Below are 19,372 nucleotides of genomic sequence, written 5' to 3' on the forward strand. Positions count from 1 at the left end.
ACTGAGGTCACACTGCTGAGGTCACAGAGCTGAGGTCACAGTGCTGAGGTCACAGTGCTGAGGTTCCCACGCTGAGGTCACAGTGCTGAGGTCACAGTGCTGAGGTTCACACGCTGACGTCACACTGCTGAGGTCACATTGCTGAGGTCACAGTGCTGATGTTCACAGGCTGAGGTCACAGTGCTGAGGTCACAGTGCTGAGGTTCCCACGCTGAGGTCACAGTGCTGAGGTCACAGTGCTCAGGTTCCCACCCTGAGGTCCCAGTCCTGAGGTCACAGTGCTGAGGTCACAGTGCTGAGGTTCACACGCTGAGGTCACAGTGCTGAGGTCCCAGGGCTGAGGTCACAGTACTGAGTTTCTCGCGCTGAGGTCACATCGCTGAGGTTCCCGCGCTGGGGTCACATCGCTGAGGTCACATCGCTGAGGTTCCCGCGCTGAGGTCACAGTGCTGAGGTTCCCACGTTGATGTCACAGTGCTGAGGTCACAGTGCTGAGGTTCCCACGCTGAGGTCACATCGCTGAGGTTCCCACGCTGAAATCACAGTGCTGAGGTCACAGTGCTGAGGTCACAGTGCTGAGGTTCCCATGCTGAGGTCACAGTGCTGAGGTCACAGTGCTGAGGTCACAGTGCTGAGTTCACAGTACTGAGGTTCCCACGCTGAGGTCATAGTGCTGAGGTCACATCGCTGAGGTCACAGTGCTGAGGTCACAGTGCTGAGGTTCCCATGCTGAGGTCACAGTGCTGAGGTCCCATTGCTGAGGTCACAGTGCTGAGGTTCCCACGCTGAGGTCACAGTGCTGAGGTTCCCACGCTGAGGTCACAGTGCTGAGGTCACAGTGCTGAGGTTCCCACGCAGAGGTCGCAGTGCTGAGGTTCGCACGCTGAGGTCACACTGCTGAGGTCACAGTGTTGAGGTCACAGTGCTGAGGTTCCCACGCTGAGGTCACACTGCTGAGGTCACATTGCTGAGGTCACAGTGCTGATGTTCACAGGCTGAGGACACAGTGCTGAGGTTCCCACGCTGAGTTCACAGTGCTGAGGTTCCCACGCTTAGGTCACATCGCTGAGGTTCCCACGCTGAAGTCACAGTGATGAGGTCACAGTGCTGAGGTCACAGTGCTGAGGTTCCCACGCTGAGGTCACAGTGCTGAGGTTCCCACGTAGAGGTCGCAGTGCTGAGGTCACAGTGCAGAGGTCACAGTGCTGAGGTTCCCACGCTGAGGTCACAGTGCTGAGGTCACAGTGCTGAGGTTCCCACGCTGAGGTCACAGTGCTGAGGTCACAGTGCTGAGGTTCCCACGCTGAGGTCCCAGTGCTGAGGTCACAGTGCTGAGGTTCCCACGCTGAGGTCACAGTGCTGAGGTCACATTGCTGAGGTCACTGTGCTGATGTTCACAGGCTGAGGTCACAGTGCTGAGGTCACAGTGCTGAGGTCACAGTGCTGAGGTTCCCACCCTGAGGTCCCAGTTCTGAGGTCCCAGTGCTGAGGTCACAGTGCTGAGGTCACAGTGCTGAGGTTCCCACGCTGAGGTCACAGTGCTGAGGTCCCAGGGCTGAGGTCACAGTGCTGAGGTCACAGTGCTGAGGTTCCCACGCTGAGGTCACAGTGCTGAGGTCACATCGCTGAGGTTCCCGCGCTGAGGTCACAGTGCTGAGGTCACAGTGCTGAGGTTCCCACGCTGAGGTCACAGTGCTGAGGTCACATCGCTGAGGTTCCCGCGCTGAGGTCACAGTGCTGAGGTCACAGTGCTGAGTTTCCCGCGCTGAGGTCACATCGCTGAGGTCACATCGCTGAGGTTCCCGCGCTGAGGTCACAGTGCTGAGGTCACAGTGCTGAGGTTCCCACGCTGAGGTCACAGTGCTGAGGTTCCCATGCTGAGGTCACAGTGCTGAGGTCACAGTGCTGAGGTCACAGTGCTGAGGTTCCCATGCTGAGGTCACAGTGCTGAGGTCACAGTGCTGAGGTCACAGTGCTGAGGTTCCCATGCTGAGGTCACAGTGCTGAGGTCACAGTGCTGAGGTCACAGTGCTGAGGTTCCCATGCTGAGGTCACAGTGCTGAGGTCACAGTGCTGAGGTCACAGTGCTGAGCTTCCCACGCTGAGGTCACAGTGCTGAGGTCACAGTGCTGAGGTTCCCACGCTGAGGTCACACTGATGAGGTCACAGTGCTGAGGTTCGCACGCTGAGGTCCCTTTGCTGAGGTCACAGTGCTGAGGTCACAGTGCTGAGGTTCCCACGCTGAGGTCACAGTGCTGAGGTAACAGTGCTGAGGTTCCCACGCTGAGGTCACAGTGCTGAGGTTCCCACGCTGAGGTCACAGTGCTGAGGTAACAGTGCTGAGGTTCCCACGCTGAGGTCACATTGCTGAGGTCACAGTGCTGAGGTTCCCACGCTGAGGTCAGAGTGCTGAGGTCACAGTGCTGAGGTCACAGTGCTGATGTTCACAGGCTGAGGTCACAGTGCTGAGGTCACAGTGCTGAGGTCACATTGCTGAGGTCACAGTGCTGATGTTCACAGGCTGAGGTCACAGTGCTGAGGTTCCCACGCTGAGGACACAGTGCTGAGGTAACAGTGCTGAGGTTCCCACACTGAGGTCACACTGCTGAGGTCACATTGCTGAGGTCACAGTGCTGATGTTCACAGGCTGAGGTCACAGTGGTGAGGTCACAGTGTTGAGGTCACATTGCTGAGGTCACAGTGCTGATGTTCACAGGCTGAGGTCACAGTGCTGAGGTCACAGTGCTGAGGTTCCCACGCTGAGGACACAGTGCTGAGGTAACAGTGCTGAGGTTCCCACACTGAGGTCACACTGCTGAGGTCACATTGCTGAGGTCACAGTGCTGATGTTCACAGGCTGAGGTCACAGTGCTGAGGTCACAGTGCTGAGGTCACATTGCTGAGGTCACAGTGCTGATGTTCACAGGCTGAGGTCACAGTGCTGAGGTCACAGTGATGAGGTTCCCACGCTGAGGTCCCTTTGCTGAGGTCACAGTGCTGAGGTCACAGTGCTGAGGTTCCCACGCTGAGGTCACAGTGCTGAGGTAACAGTGCTGAGGTTCCCACGCTGAGGTCACAGTGCTGAGGTTCCCACGCTGAGGTCACAGTGCTGAGGTAACAGTGCTGAGGTTCCCACGCTGAGGTCACAGTGCTGAGGTTCCCACGCTGAGGTCATAGTGCTGAGGTCACAGTGCTGAGGTTCCCACGCTGAGGTCACAGTGCTGAGGTTCACATTGCTGAGGTCACAGTGCTGATGTTCACAGGCTGAGGACACAGTGCTGAGGTCACAGTGCTGAGGTCACAGTGCTGAGGTTCCCACGCTGAGGTCACAGTGCTGAGGTCACATTGCTGAGGTCACAGTGCTGATGTTCACAGGCTGAGGTCACAGTGCTGAGGTCACAGTGCTGAGGTTCCCACGCTGAGGTCACAGTGCTGAGGTTCCCTCGCTGAGGTCACAGTGCTGAGGTCACAGTGCTGAGGTCACAGTGCTGAGGTCACAGTGCTGATGTTCACAGGCTGAGGTCACAGTGCTGAGGTCACAGTGCTGAGGTTCCCACGCTGAGGTCACAGTGCTGAGGTTCCCACGCTGAGGTCACAGAGCTGAGGTCACAGTGCTGAGGTTCGTACGCTGAGGTCCCTTTGCTGAGGTCCCAGGGCTGAGGTCACAGTGCTGAGGTTCCCACGCTGAGGTCACAGTGCTGAGGTTCTCACGCTGAGGACACATCGCTGAGGTTCCCGCGCTGAGTTCATATTACTGAGGTCACATCGCTGAGGTTCCCACGCTGAGGTCACAGTTCTGAGGTCATAGCGCTGAGGTCACAGTGCGGAGGTCACAGTGCAGAGGTTCCCACGCTGAGGTCCCAGTGCTGAGGTCACAGTGCTGAGGTCACAGTGCTGAGGTCGCAGTGCTGAGGTTCACACGCTGAGGTCACAGTGCTGAGGTCACAATGCTGAGTTCACAGTACTGAGGTTCCCACGCTGAGGTCATAGTGCTGAGGTCACATCGCTGAGGTCACAGTGCTGAGGTCACAGTGCTGAGGTCACAGTGCTGAGGTTCCCACGCTAAGGTCACAGTGCTGAGGTCACACTGCTGAGGTCACATCGCTCAGGTTCCCGCGCTTATGTTCTCGCGCTGAGGTCAAATCGCTGAAGTTCCCACGCTGAGGTCATAGTGCTGAGGTCACATCGCTAAGGTCACAGTGCTGAGGTTCCCGTGCAGTGGTTCCCGTGCTGAGGTCACAGTGTTGAGGTCACAGTGCTGAGGTTCCCACGCTGAGGTCACAGTGCTGAGGTCACAGAGCTGAGGTCACAGTGTTGAGGTCACTGTGCTGAGGTTCCCGCGTTCAGGTCCCAGTGCTGAGGTCACAGTGCTGAGGTCACAGTGCAGGGGTTCCCACGCTGAGGTCACAGTGCTGAGCTCCCAGTGCTGAGGTCACAGTGCTCAGGTTCCCACCCTGAGGTCCCAGTTCTGAGGTTCCCACTCTGAGGTCACAGTGCTGAGGTCGCAGTGCTGAGGTTCACATGCTGAGGTCACAGTGCTGAGGTCCCAGGGCTGAGGTCACAGTACTGAGTTTCCCGCGCTGAGGTCACATCGTTGAGGTTCCCGCGCTGGGGTCACATCGCTGAGGTCACATCGCTGAGGTTCCCGCGCTGAGGTCACAGTGCTGACGTTCCCACGTTGATGTCACAGTGCTGAGGTCACAGTGCTGAGGTTCCCACGCTGAGGTCACATCGCTGAGGTTCCCACGCTGAAGTCACAGTGCTGAGGTCACAGTGCTGAGGTCACAGTGCTGAGGTTCCCACGCTGAGGTCACAGTGCTGAGGTCACAGTGCTGTGGTCACAGTGCTGAGGTTCCCACGCTGAGGTCACAGTGCCGAGATTCCCACGCTGAGGTCACAGTGCTGAGGTCACAGTGCTGAGTTCACAGTACTGAGGTTCCCACGCTGAGGTCATAGTGCTGAGGTCACATCGCTGAAGTCACAGTGCTGAGGTCACAGTGCTGAGGTCACAGTGCTGAGGTTCCCACGCTAAGGTGACAGTGCTGAGGTCACACTGCTGAGGTCACATCGCTCAGGTTCCCGCGCTTATGTTCTCGCGCTGAGGTCAAATCGCTGAAGTTCCCACGCTGAGGTCTCATTGCTGAGGTCACATCACTAAGGTCACAGTGCTGAGGTTCCCGTGCAGTGGTTCCCATGCTGAGGTCACAGTGTTGAGGTCACAGTGCTGAGGTTCCCACGCTGAGGTCACAGTGCTGAAATCACAGTGCTGAGGTCACAGTGCTGAGGTTCCCACGCTGAGGTCACAGTGCTGAGGTCACAGAGCTGAGGTCACAGTGCTGAGGTCATATCGCTGAGGTTCCCGCGCTGAGGTCACAGTGCTGAGGTTCCCACATTGAGGTCACACTGCTGAGGTCACAGTGCTGAGGTCACAGTGCTGACGTCACAGTGCTGAGGTTCCCACGCTGATGTCACAGTGCTGAGGTCTCAGAGCTGAGGTCACAGTGCTGAGGTTCCCACGCTGAAGTCACAGTGGTGAGGTCACAGTGCTGAGGTCACATCACTAAGGTTCCATCGCTGAGGTTCCCGCGCTGAGATTCCAACGTTAAGGTCACAGTGCTGAGGTCACAGTGCTAAGGTCTCAGTACTGAGGTCAAAGTCCTGAGGTCACAGTGCTGAGGTTCCCACGCTGAGGTCACAGTGCTGAGGTCACAGTGCTGAGGTCACAGTGCTGAGGTCACAGTGCTGAGGTTCCCACGCTGAGGTCCCAGTGCTGAGGTCCCAGTGCTGAGGTTCCCACGCTGAGGTCACAGTGCTGAGGTCACATTGCTGATGTCACAGTGCTGAGGTTCCCACGCTGAGGTCACAGTGCTGAGGTCACAGTGCTGAGGTTCCCACGCTGAGGTCACAGTGCTGAGGTCACATTGCTGAGGTCACATTGCTGAGGTTCCCACGCTGAGGTCACAGTGCTGAGGCCACAGTGCTGAGGTTCCCACGCTGAGGTCACAGTGCTGAGGTCACATCGCTCAGGTTCCCACGCTGAGGTCACAGTGGTGAGGTCACAGTGCTAAGGTCACATCGCTGAGGTTCCCGCGCTGAGGTTCCCCCTCTGATGTCACATCGCTGAGGTTCCTGCGCTGAGTTCACATCGCTGAGATTCCCACGCTGAGGTCTCAGTGCTGAGGTCACATCGCTCAGGTTCCCACGCTAAGGTGACAGTGCTGAGGTCACACTGCTGAGGTCACATCGCTCAGGTTCCCGCGCTTATGTTCTCGCGCTGAGGTCAAATCGCTGAGGTTCCCACGCTGAGGTCACAGTGCTGAAATCACAGTGCTGAGGTCACAGTGCTGAGGTTCCCACGCTGAGGTCACAGTGCTGAGGTCACAGAGCTGAGGTCACAGTGCTGAGGTCATATCGCTGAGGTTCCCGCGCTGAGGTCACAGTGCTGAGGTTCCCACATTGAGGTCACACTGCTGAGGTCACAGTGCTGAGGTCACAGTGCTGACGTCACAGTGCTGAGGTTCCCACGCTGAAGTCACAGTGGTGAGGTCACAGTGCTGAGGTCATATCACTAAGGTTCCAGCGCTGAGGTTCCCGCGCTGAGGTCACATCGCTGAGGTTCCCGCGCTGAGATTCCAACGTTAAGGTCACAGTGCTGAGGTCACAGTGCTAAGGTCTCAGTACTGAGGTCAAAATCCTGAGGTCACAGTGCTGAGGTTCCCACGCTGAGGTCACAGTGCTGAGGTCACAGTGCTGAGGTCACAGTGCTGAGGTCAAAGTGCTGAGGTTCCCACGCTGAGGTCCCAGTGCTGAGGTCCCAGTGCTGAGGTTCCCACGCTGAGGTCACAGTGCTGAGGTCACATTGCTGATGTCACAGTGCTGAGGTTCCCACGCTGAGGTCACAGTGCTGAGGTCACAGTGCTGAGGTTCCCACGCTGAGGTCACAGTGCTGAGGTCACATCGCTCAGGTTCCCACGCTGAGGTCACAGTGGTGAGGTCACAGTGCTAAGGTCACATCGCTGAGGTTCCCGCGCTGAGGTTCCCCCTCTGATGTCACATCGCTGAGATTCCCACGCTGAGGTCTCAGTGCTGAGGTCACAGTGCTGAGGTCAAAGTGCTGAGGTTCCCACGCTGAGGTCACAGTGCTGAGGTCACAGTGCTGAGGTCCCAGGGCTGAGGTCACAGTGCTGAGTTCCCCACGCTGAGGTAACAGTGCTGAGGTCACAGTGCTGAGGTTCCCACGCTGAGGTCACAGTGCTGAGGTCACAGTGCTGAGGTTCCCACGCTGAGGTCACAGTACTGAGGTCACAGTGCTGAGGTCACAGTGCTGAGGTCACAGTGCTGAGGTTCCCACGCTGAGGTCACAGTGCTGAGGTCACAGTGCTGAGGTTCCCGCGCTGAGATTCCAACGTTAAGGTCACAGTGCTGAGGTCACAGTGCTGAGGTTCCCACGTAGAAGTCACAGTGCTGAGGTCACAGTGCTGAGGTCACAGTGCTGAGGTTCCCACGCTGAGGTCACAGTGCTGAGGTCACAGTGCTGAGGTCACAGTGCTGAGGTTCCCACGCTGAGGTCACAGTGCTGAGGTCACAGTGCTGAGGTCCCAGGGCTGAGGTCACAGTGCTGAGGTTCCCACGCTCAGGTCACAGTGCTGAGGTCACAGTGCTGAGGTTCCCACGCTGAGGTCACAGTGCTGAGGTCACAGTGCTGAGGTTCCCACGCTGAGGTCACAGTGCTGAGGTTCGCACGCTGAGGTCCCTGTGCTGAGGTCACAGTGCTGAGGTCACAGTGCTGAGGTCACAGTGCTGTGGTCCCAGTGCTGAGGTTCCCACGCTGAGGTCACAGTGCTGAGGTTCCCACGCTGAGGTCACAGTGCTGAGGTCACAGTGCTGAGGTCACAGTGCTGTGGTCACAGTGCTGAGGTTCCCACGCTGAGGTCACAGTGCTGTGGCCACAGTGCTGAGGTTCCCACGCTCAGGTCACAGTGCTGAGGTCACAGTGCTGAGGTTCGCACGCTGAGGTCCCTGTGCTGAGGTCACAGTGCTGAGGTCACAGTGCTGAGGTTCCCACGCTGAGGTAACAGTGCTGAGGTCACATTGTTGAGGTCACATTGCTGATGTTCACAGGCTGAGGTCACAGTGCTGAGGTCACAGTGCTGAGGTTCCCACGCTGAGGTCCCAGTGCTGAGGTCACAGTGCTGAGGTCCCAGGGCTGAGGTCACAGTGCTGAGGTCACAGTGCTGAGGTTCCCATGCTCAGGTCACAGTGCTGAGGTCACAGTACTGATGTTCCCACGCAGAGGTCACAGTGCTGAGGTCACAGTGCTGAGGTTCTGTCGTGGTTTAACCCGACCGGCAGCTAAACACCACGCAGCCGTTCGCTCACCCTCCCCCCTCCCTCTCTGGGGCGGGGGAGAGAAATGGAAAGTGAGGCCCGTGAGTTGAGATAAAGACAGTTTAATAAGACAGGAAAATAATAATAACAAAATAATAATATAATAATAACCATAATAATACAATGGTGATAATAGGAAAGTAATAATAGTATGTACAAACAAGTGATGCACAATGCAATTGCTCACCACTCGCTGACCGATGCCCAGCTTAACCCCGAGCAGTCCGGCCCCCTCCCCCCAGCTAGCCACCCCTATATATTGTTTAGCATGACGTCAGATGGTATGGAATACCCCTTTGGCTAGTTTGGGTCACCTGTCCTGGGTCTGTCCCCTCCCAGCTCTTACTGCACCCCCAGCCTGCCCGTTGGCAGGACAGAGCAAAAGGCTGAGATGTCCTTGGCTTAGTATAAGCACTGCTCTGCAACAATTAAAGCATCGGGGTGTTATCAGCACTCTTCTCATCCTAAGCCAAAACACAGCATTCCACCAGCTACTAGGAAGAAAATTAATTCTGTGCTAACTGAAACCAGGACATCTATCCACCCCTTATTCCATACCATTTATGTCATGCTCAGGTTACACTCTTTTCCATACATTCTAATTAGTCACCTATAGTAATCATGGTAGTGATAACATACAGTATAATATACTATTTAACATGGTACAATTCAGTTCATGGGCTATTCTCACCCAGTATTAAATCTCCTTGAGGTACACACCAGACCTCTCCGTTCTTTTGCATCACCCACCAAGTGTATCCAGGTCCCTGAGCGAAAACAATTCCACGAATAGGTTTGCCTTTTCCTGAGGCAGGAGTAGCCCAGACTGTTTTACCCAGCATATTTTTTACATGCACTACAGGAACTTTATCCCCATCTACAGTACGTAACAGGTTTGATTGGGCAGGTCCAGCTCGGTTGGTAGATCCCCTAGTATTGACTAACCAGGTGGCCTTTGCCAAATGCATATCCCAGTTTTTGAACGTCCCAGCGCCCATTGCTTTCAAGGTAGTCTTTAACAGGCCATTGTATCGTTCAACTTTCCCGGAGGCTGGTGCATGATAGGGGATGTGATACACCCATTCAATACCATGTTCTTTGGCCCAAGTGTCTATGAGGTTGTTTCGGAAGTGAGTCCCATTGTCTGATTCTATTCTTTCTGGGGTGCCATGTCGCCATAGGACTTGCTTTTCAAGGCCCAGGATGGTGTTCCGGGCGGTGGCATGAGGCACAGGATATGTTTCCAGCCATCCGGTGGTTGCTTCCACCATTGTAAGTACGTGGCGCTTGCCATTGCGAGTTTGAGGGAGTGTGATGTAATCAATCTGCCAGGCCTCTCCATATTTATATTTCAGCCATCGTCCTCCATACCAAAGAGGCTTTGACCGTTTGGCTTGCTTGATTGCAGCACATGTTTCACAGTCATGAATAACCTGTGCTATAGCGTCCATGGTCAAGTCCACCCCTCGATCACGAGCCCATCTGTATGTTGCGTCTCTACCTTGATGGCCTGAGGTGTCATGGGCCCATCGGGCTATAAATAATTCACCTTTATGCTGCCAATCCAAGTCCACCTGAGCTACTTCAATCTTAGCAGCCTGATCCACCTGCTGGTTGTTTTGATGTTCTTCAGTAGCCTGATTCTTGGGCACATGAGCATCTACGTGGCGTACTTTCACAGCCAGGTTCTCTACCCGAGCAGCAATATCTTGCCACAATGCAGCAGCCCAGATGGGTTTGCCCCTACGCTGCCAGTTGTTTTGCTTCCATTGCTGTAACCATCCCCACAGGGCATTTGCTACCATCCATGAATCGGTGTAGAGATAGAGAACTGGCCATTTTTCTCGTTCAGCAATGTCTAAAGCCAGCTGAATGGCCTTCACTTCTGCAAACTGACTCGATTCACCTTCTCCCTCAGCAGCTTCTGCAACTCGTCGCGTAGGACTCCAGACAGCAGCCTTCCATCTCCGATGCTTCCCCACAATACGACAGGACCCATCAGTGAACAGGGCATATTTCTTTTCATTCTCTGGCAACTGGTTGTACAGTGGGGCTTCTTCAGCACGACCCACCTCCTCCTCTGATGATATCCCAAAGTATTTGCCTTCTGGCCAGTCCATGATCACTTCCAATATTCCTGGGCGACTGGGGTTTCCTATTCGAGCCCGCTGAGTAATCAGTGCAACCCACTTGCTCCATGTAGCATCAGTTGCATGATGCGTAGAGGGGACCCTTCCCTTGAACATCCAGCCTAGTACCGGCAATCGGGGTGCTAGGAGGAGCTGCGCTTCAGTACCGACCACCTCTGAAGCAGATCGAACTCCTTCATATGCTGCCAATATCTCCTTTTCAGTTGGAGTTTAGTGGGCCTCAGATCCTCTGTATCCCCGACTCCAAAACCCCAGGGGCCGACCTCGAGTTTCCCCAGGTTCTTTCTGCCAGAGGCTCCAGGTGGGGCCGTTCTCCCCGGCTGCAGTGTAGAGCACATTCTTTACATCTGGTCCTGTTCGAACTGGCCCAAGGGCTACTGCATGGACTATTTCCTGCTTGATTTGTTCAAAGGCTTGTCGTTGTTCAGGGCCCCATTCAAACTCATTCTTCTTACGGGTTACTTGGTAGAGCGGGTTTACAATCAGACTGTAATTTGGGATGTGCATTCTCCAAAACCCCACAACACCTAGGAAAGTCCGTGTTTCTTTTTTGTTAGTTGGTGGAGACATAGCTGTTATTTTGTTGATCACATCCATTGGGATTTGACGACGTCCATCTTGCCATTTTATTCCTAAAAACTGGATCTCTCGTGCAGGTCCTTTGACTTTATTCTGTTTTATGGCAAAACCGGCTTTCAGAAGGATTTGGACTATTTTCTTCCCTTTCTCGAAAACTTCCTCTGCTCTGTCACCCCACACAATAATGTCATCAATGTACTGCAGGTGTTCAGGAGCTTCCCCCTGCTCTAGCGCAGACTGGATCAGCCCATGGCAAATGGTAGGGCTGTGTTTCCACCCCTGGGGCAGCCTATTCCAAGTATATTGGACTCCCCTCCAAGTGAAGGCAAATTGTGGCCTGCACTCTGCTGCTAGAGGGATGGAGAAAAATGCATTAGCGATATCAATTGTGGCGTACCACTTGGCTGCCCTCGATTCAAGTTCATACTGAAGTTCCAGCATGTCCGGCACTGCAGCACTCAGTGGTGGCGTGACTTCGTTCAGGCCACGATAGTCCACTGTTAGTCTCCACTCGCCATTAGACTTTCGCACTGGCCATATGGGGCTATTGAAAGGTGAATGGGTCTTGCTGATCACTCCTTGGCTCTCCAATTGACGAATTAGCTTATGGATGGGAATCAGGGAGTCTCGGTTAGTGCGATATTGCCGCCGGTGCACAGTTGTGGTAGCGATTGGCACTTGCTGTTCTTCGACCCTCAGCAACCCCACAACAGAGGGGTCCTCTGAGAGACCAGGCAAGGTAGATAATTGTTTAATGCCCTCTGTCTCTAAGGCAGCTATACCAAAAGCCCAACGGAACCCTTTTGGGTCCTTGCAATATCCTCTTCTAAGATAGTCTATGCCAAGGATACATGGAGCATCCGGGCCAGTCACAATACGGTGCTTTTCCCACTCATTCCCAGTCAGACTCACTTCAGCCTCCAATACAGTCAACTGCTGAGATCCCCCTGTCACTCCACAAATATAGATGGGCTCTGGTCCTTCATAGCTCGATGGCATTATAGTACATTGTGCACCGGTGTCTACTAAAGCCTTATACTTCTGTGCATCTGACGTGCCAGGCCATCGAATCCACACAGTCCAATAAACTCGATTGTCCCTTTCCTCCCCCTGGCTGGAGGCAGGGCCCCCCTAATCCTGGTCAGAATCTTCTTCGTTTCTGTGTTTGAAGGACTGTCTGCTGGAAGTTGGAGCAGCAAACTTTTCGGAGAGTCCCTTTTTCCTGATTGTTTTCTTTTGCAACTCACGTACCCGTGCCTCTAGGGTCGCGGTAGATTTTCCATCCCATTTTCTCATGTCCTCTCCATGGTCTCGTAAGTAAAACCACAGGGTGGCACGGGGTGAGTACCCACCATATCGTCTTCCTTGTGTGGGTGAACGCCTACCCCTGACAGCTGAGACACTGCTTTGTACAGGTACGGAGGAGAATAATCTCTCTTCAAGTTGGTGAAACTTTTCAGAAAGTTTCTCCCAAGTGTTCTCTTTCGGTCGTTGGACACTGGTTGGTTCAGGTGGGGAGGAAGATAGATTCTCTTTAAGTTGGTGGACCTCTTCAGAAAGTTTCTCCACAGCTGAGACACAGGCTTGTAAGGAAGAGGAGAGACTTTCTTCGTACTGCCGGAGTTGTTTAGCCACTTCATCCACTGTGGGTTCCTCATCCTCTTTCCAGGCCATTATTGCCAATGAGCTGGCATATGATGATGGTGCACTCCATACAAACTTCCGCCACATGGGTCGTGTACACCTGAATTTATCTGGGTCTTTGGATGTTTGTCTGAGGTCTGGATCCTCATAAATCACTTCCCGTACGGCTAATTCCCTCAGGTACTGGATTCCCTTCTCCATAGTGGTCCACTTGCCTGGTACACATAAAAGTTCTTCCTTGAAGGGATACCTTTCCCTCACAGCTGAGAGGAGACGCCTCCAGAGGCTGGTGGATTGTGCTCCATCTGCAATTGCTTTGTCAATGCCGGCGTCTCGAGCAAGGGATCCCAGCCGCTTGGCTTCCCTGCCGTCTAATTCCACACAATTGGCTCCAGAGTCCCAGCACCGGAGCAGCCAGGTGACAAGCTGCTCACCTATACAGCGACCAAAATCTTTTTGCACATCTCGTAGCTCGTGTTCGTTTAGGCTTCTGGTAGTTACTGTTGATTTTTCGACATCCTCATCTTCCTCCTCCTGAATCCTTGATGGCCCAGCGTCGTCGTCATCTTCGTCATCTCTATACCTAGATTTGGCAGAAGCCTTACCTGGATTGGCAGAAGACTCTCTGCGTTCTAAACGACCTGAATCTCTATACCATTTTTTCACCTTCTCTACAGGGGCAGCTTGCACTGCTACTGCTCGTTTCTCTGACTTTGTTACAGGGTCTGCTACAGGGGTTGGAATACCCTCTGCAGGGTCAACTTGCACTGCTATTTTTTGAGGGAGAAGGCAGAGTGATCCAAGAGGATACAGGGGTGGTGAAGGAGAAAGGGAGAGTAATCAAGTAAGAAAAAATATCTTCCCCTTTCCCCTCCACAGATTGACTCTCTAATGGAGAAAAACAATAGGTATAATTGCTAATAGTTCCCAAGATACTGTTTCCAAAGTACAGAGTCCACGATGTTACTGAGTATAAATACCAAGTTAGAGTCATGACCAGATATCTTATCGTCTCATAAGCCATTGCTATAACACTCAGTACCATAATGATCTGAAACCAGGGCCCGGAGAGGATAAACAACACTACAGAGAGCAAATACGGAAAATAATGTACTATAATACTATGTACTATAATTTGGAAAACAGGCGCAGCAGAGTTGAGATTAAAGCAATCAGCATCATGACAAGTGACTATTAAGCAGGTCTAATCCTTACACCAATTTTAGTTTAACACACTCTGATCAGATCTGCCGTTATCTCAACCTTTCGAGCCCCACGTTGGGTGCCAAAAAATGTGGATGCCTACCTGGGCAGCCTGCTCTAAGCAACGTGCTTTGGCAGGAGGGTTGGACCTGACTGTCTTTCAAGGTCCCTTCCAACCCCTTCAATTCTGTGATTCTGTAAATCTGTGATTCTGTGAATGGCTAAATTTCCTCCTGGTGGCAGGCAGGCAGACACGGCGATTTCATCAAGTGAATCACAAACCCCATGGGACACAGGGGGCAGCTCAGGCAGGGGACAGCTCTGTCCACCATGGCTGGGCTGCTGCTAAGGTCACCTCCTCACAACAGTGCGATGGGCCAGGAGCAGGCAGGCCTCAGGAGGCCATCAAGAGCAGCAGCTGTGGAAGTTGCAGGCAGATGCCTGGGCCCTGGGGAGGGCTGCCCTGCAGTGATGCCAGCTGGACATGGGGTGGGAGCCTGTGGGATGCGGCATGACAAAGTGCTGGGTGTGACAAAGCACAGCGGGAGAAAGGAGCAGAGTACAGGCAGGGTTGTGAGGGACAGCAGCATCTCATGAGCCCTTGGTGGGCAGAGATGTGAGCAATGGCCAAACGGCACAGAGAGACGGAGGGGAGCAGTGGGGACCCTCTGGGCATCAAGTCTAGAAAAGGCATCTGTGTCCAGGGAACCCATGTGTGATGCCAGTGAAGGTCCAAATGATGTAGGCAATGGTATCTGAACTATCAAATGAGTGGACAGGTACAGCAAACTAGGGATCAGCAGGGGAAATATAGAAAGAGTTGATAAGTGGAGAAGTGACTATGGCCGAGAAAGGAAGGGATCAAAATGGATTGAGGAGGAAGAATCCTGTGGAAGGGGAGAGGAGGGGATGCACATGGGCAGCTCCATGTGGACAGGGGGCTGGTCAGGGCTGGTCTGTCCAGACCCCGTGCCCAGTCACTAGGCTCTGTCCTGCCTTCTTATTCAGCTCTGGTGATGCTGTTTGCTGAATACTCCTGGTGTGTTGGAGGTGAATGTATGTGCCTGCTTTGCTGGCCAAGCTCAGGTGGGGCTGGTCAGAGGAGGAGGAGGAGACCAGGAACTGAAGAGAGCCAGGGTTGGAGCTGCCAAATGGGGAACAGCTCAGAGCCTGGGTAGGACATCGGGTTGGTCCCAAACACCAGGCCCAAACTCGGGGAGCCATGGGTGCATCTGTGCCCATGGGTAAGTGCTGCAGGGGATGCATGGAGTGCTGGTGACCTTCACAGCAGAACAGGCTGAGGTGAGGAAGGGGATGGGGCCAGGTGTGTTGCTCACGGCTCTGTGTGCTAGTGGTGGCGTGGTGGCTGTGAAGGTGCTGTTCCCTGTTGGAGCTGGTCTGTGTCTGGTTGGCTGTGCCCATGCCTTGTGTACACATCTCTGTGTGTGGGTGAGATGTGTGTTTGTGTGTTTGGACATGCGTATTTCTGTGTATTTTTGTGTATTTACTTGTGTGCACCAGAGTGTTGAGACTTCTGGGGCAATTTCTCCAGGTTCCTGATATAGGAAGAAGTTAGGCTGTATCTTAGGACTGAAGGACATTTTTGAGGGTCCCATGGACATGGAGATGGTGAACAGGGCATCAGGGTGTCCTCTCTAATCTCCCAGCTCCTGTGGAGCATACAGAGGCTTCCAGCAGTCCCAGGAGAGGGCGCATCCTTCCAGTGTTTATGGCTTCATTCCAGTGCTCCAGGTGGACCCAAGCTGAGGACTTACTGAGGACTTTTGGTCTCAGGTTCAGCACACGTGTTGGGGGAAATATTAAATAAAGGGAAAGATATCATTATTCAAAAGCATCAATGAAACTCCAGTATGGTGGGTTGACCTTGGCTGGCCACCAGGTGCACAGTGGCCACTCTCTGAGTCCTGTCCATAGCAGAAGAAGGGGAGAAGAGGAGAAAGCTCATGTGTCCAGATCAGGACAGGGAAATCGCTTACCAGTTACTACCATGGACACAACAGACACGGATGGTCCTCCAAGGGTAAATGATCTAGAAACGGGAGATATCTATCTCCACCTCCCTACAAGAAGGTGAAGAGAAGATCAGAGGTGCAGCTGGTATCAGAGGAGCATTGAACAGTTCATTAAGAAGGGAAAAGCAAACCCACAACATTTTTCACAATCTGTCTATATAAAGCAGTATTTCTCACCAAGAAGCTCTCTCATTCATTCCCATCACTCTGCAAGCAGGCTCAAAGGCACAAACTTCTAAAGATACATACAGTACATGGCACTTGCCTTTGTGAAAGACCCACAGGTAGCCTGTGCCAAGGGTCACTCACCTACTATGATCTCTGTATGCAGACCACAGCTTTCCTAAGCCCTTTGCTCAGGGCCTCCCTGACCTCCCTGTTCCTCAGGCTGTAAATGAGGGGATTGACCAGGGGCGTGAGGATAGTGTAGAAGAAGGAGAGCACTTTGTTGAGTTGCCTTAGCGAGACCGATCGGGACATCATATAGACAATGATGAGGGTGCCGTAGAAAACAGTGATGACAGTGAGGTGAGAGGAGCAAGTGGAAAAGGCCTTCTGCCTGCTCACTCTGGATGGGATTCTCAGGATGGCAGCTATGATGCACACATAGGAGGCCAGCATAAACAAGAAAGGGAAAACCAGATCTAGGAGAGACAGCATAAAAGTTACAAGCGTGACCACTCTGGTTTCACTGCAGGAGAGCTCTAGCAGTGGGATAAGGTCACAGAAGAAGTGGTCAATTGCCTTGGGGCCACAGAACTTCAGCTGGGATAAGAGGTGTATGACTACAGCAGACAGCAGAAAACCCATTAACCAAGATCCAACTGCCATCTGGATACAGACCTTCCAGGTCATGAAGCTTGCATAGAGCAGGGGCTGGCAGATGGCCAAGTATCGATCATAGGACATGGCTGCCAGCAGGTAACACTCAGATGTTACAAAGGAGCCAAAGAAGTAGAACTGAGTGATACAGCCATGAGCAGAGATGGTCCCGTCCCCCGTCAGGAAGCTGGCCAGCAGCCGGGGCAGGATGGTGGAGCTGTAGCAGGTCTCCAAGGAGGACAGGTTGACCAGGAAGAAGTACATGGGGGTGTGCAGATGCTGCACTGCCATCACCAGCACGATGATGAGGATGTTCCCAGCCATGGTGACTGAGTAGATCATGAATGTCAGGAAGAAAAGGGGTGACTGGAGTTCAGGGACATTTCCCAGTCCCAGCAGCAGAAAATCCATTGGTGATGTCCAATTGTCAAGCTGTCCTTCCCCCATGCAGTGTTTTTTGTCTTTCTTTTCTCACTTGCCAGGAAGGAGACCTGTGAGAAAGAATACTTCTGTGTTAAATTTAAGAAAGTCTTGTGGTTTAACCTGGCAGACAGCTCAGCACCACACAGCCATTTGCTCACTTCTCCCTGCCAGTGGAATGGGGTTAAAAAAAAGTGAAAATCATTAAAGCTCATGGGTTGAGATAAAGACAGTTTAATAGGAACAAAAAGGGGGAGGGGAAAAAAATCACAAAACAAGTGATGCACAACACAATTGGTCAATACCAGCAGACTGCTGCCCAGCCAGTCTCAGAGAAAACAGTAGCTCCCCGGCTAACTCCCCCCCTAGTTTTATTTTTGAGTTTGATATTATACAGTACAGAATATCCCTTTGGGCAGTTTGGATCATCTGTCCCTCCCAGATTCTCGTGCACTCCCAGCCTCCCCACTAGCAGGGCAGTGTGAGGAGCCAAACAAATCCTTGACTCTGAGCAAGCACTACTCAGCAGAAACTAAAATATCAGTGAGGCATCAATATTTTTCCTCCTAGATCTGAAGCACGGCACCAAAATTCTCTCTCTCCCAGCTGAAAACAAGACAGAGAGAGTTATGGTGGACTTCACAGCTAAAAAAATAAAGCAAAAAGTACCAAATATAGATTTTTTTGTATAGAGAGAGAGAGGAGAGGAGAAAGTTTCAAGAGGGGACTTAGGTAATCTGCCTCCATGCACACCCTCCCCAGCCCACCTCTAACTCAGCACTGCCATCTCAGCATCTCTTCTGCTTGGTACTGGGGCTCAGGATGTCTAGGGGAAGGTGGGAAGACACACAGCAAAGGACAGGACTGAGACTGAGGCCTCCAAAACTTACCCTGTGCAGACACACAGCAGCAAAACAACCACCAGCCTGACTCAGGACATCCAGCACTCACCTGAAGTCCTCAGCATGAAGCGGTGAATTCTCCACTCTTAGTGCCTGGGAATGAAGACCAAGGCCAGGGTCTCACCAGGGTCTCTCTGCCTCTTCCTCACTATGTCCTTCTTTTCCCTTCCCTTCCCTGATTTTTCTGCCAAGCTGGCCCCAGGATTCACACCGTGCTTTGTCCTTGTTTTCTCCTCCCAGCACTTCCTGTGGTGGGTCTCCAGCAGCATCCCATGCCCCCTGGTCTGTGCAGTGTTCTGGGGTTTATAGCACCAACAACTCTCTGAAGGTTCCTTCTATAGCTCTGCTCTCCCCAGGGACTGCAGAGAGGGAGCATTGCTTGATGTGCTCTCAAAGGAGGCTGAAACTTCTGAACTGCTGGAAAGTCTGTAAACTTCTCAAGCAGTGTCTCCCTTTCTCCGGTCCCTGAGCCCTTTGGAGTCTGAGTCAGGCTCCTCCAGAAGCTAAATGGAGGCAGGGCAATCATCAAGACTCATCCACACTCACCACACAATGTCAGAAGAGTTCCCAAGAGTAAGATGTTGCAATTGCCAACACAAGGTGTGCACATTGCATATTGACGGGGTCACTCTTCATACTTTTGGCAGTGCTGGTGCATAGCAGACCTTCCCATATGCACCCCAACTCTCACAGCATTATTTCTGCTTCCAGTTGCCCCTTTGTGAAGCTGAGAATCACCTCAGCTTTGCTAAGAATAAAAAATACCTGAGATGGCCCTGTGTTCTATCCTTCAAACATCTTGGTCCTTTCAAAGGCCCATGACCATCAGAAATGGTCCCACTGATACACGTCATGGGATGAAAGGATAATTCAGGTTGGAAAGAACTTCCAGAGGTCAACTTCTGCCATCTGGATCTCATCCTCCTGCTTGGAAGCACTACTGGTGGCTTTATCTCCTTGACAGTCCCCTGGCCATTCTCTGCTATTGTTTTCCTCCTCTCCAACACTCTCTTTTCTCCAGGCTGAGTAAGCTGAGCAACCTCATTAGGCCAGGAAGAGCTGGAGAGGTGAGAGGAGGGATGGAGAGAGATCAGATGGGAGCTGACCTTGTCTAGAAGTTGCCTCTAATACTGGTGTTCATCTCATCCAAGACAAGGTCGGGACTATGGGTACCCTAATTCATGCTCATCATGCAGCACCACATGTCCATGGTTTACTGGTGCACCACCTG

At 52.9% G+C, this 19,372-nt stretch overlaps 2 protein-coding genes and 1 long non-coding RNA gene across 5 annotated transcripts in view; 1 reads left to right on the plus strand and 2 right to left on the minus strand.

Annotated features, from left to right (window-relative positions):
- The window catches only part of LOC137846775 (uncharacterized), a 174,139-nt gene that overhangs the window by 123,511 nt on the left and 31,256 nt on the right, over window positions 1-19,372 (minus strand). The window lies entirely within an intron of this gene.
- Window positions 1-19,372, plus strand: part of LOC137846765 (coiled-coil domain-containing protein 81-like) — a 227,518-nt gene that overhangs the window by 116,505 nt on the left and 91,641 nt on the right. The gene's annotated exons all lie outside the window — the stretch shown is intronic.
- Window positions 16,310-17,266, minus strand: LOC137847384 (olfactory receptor 8G50-like). The gene has a single exon (XM_068665664.1). It carries the CDS (start codon window positions 17,264-17,266, stop codon window positions 16,310-16,312), a length of 957 nt encoding a protein of 318 aa, XP_068521765.1.

The sequence above is a fragment of the Anas acuta genome, chromosome W (assembly GCF_963932015.1).
Source record: "Anas acuta chromosome W, bAnaAcu1.1, whole genome shotgun sequence".
Taxonomy (NCBI): domain Eukaryota; kingdom Metazoa; phylum Chordata; class Aves; order Anseriformes; family Anatidae; genus Anas; species Anas acuta.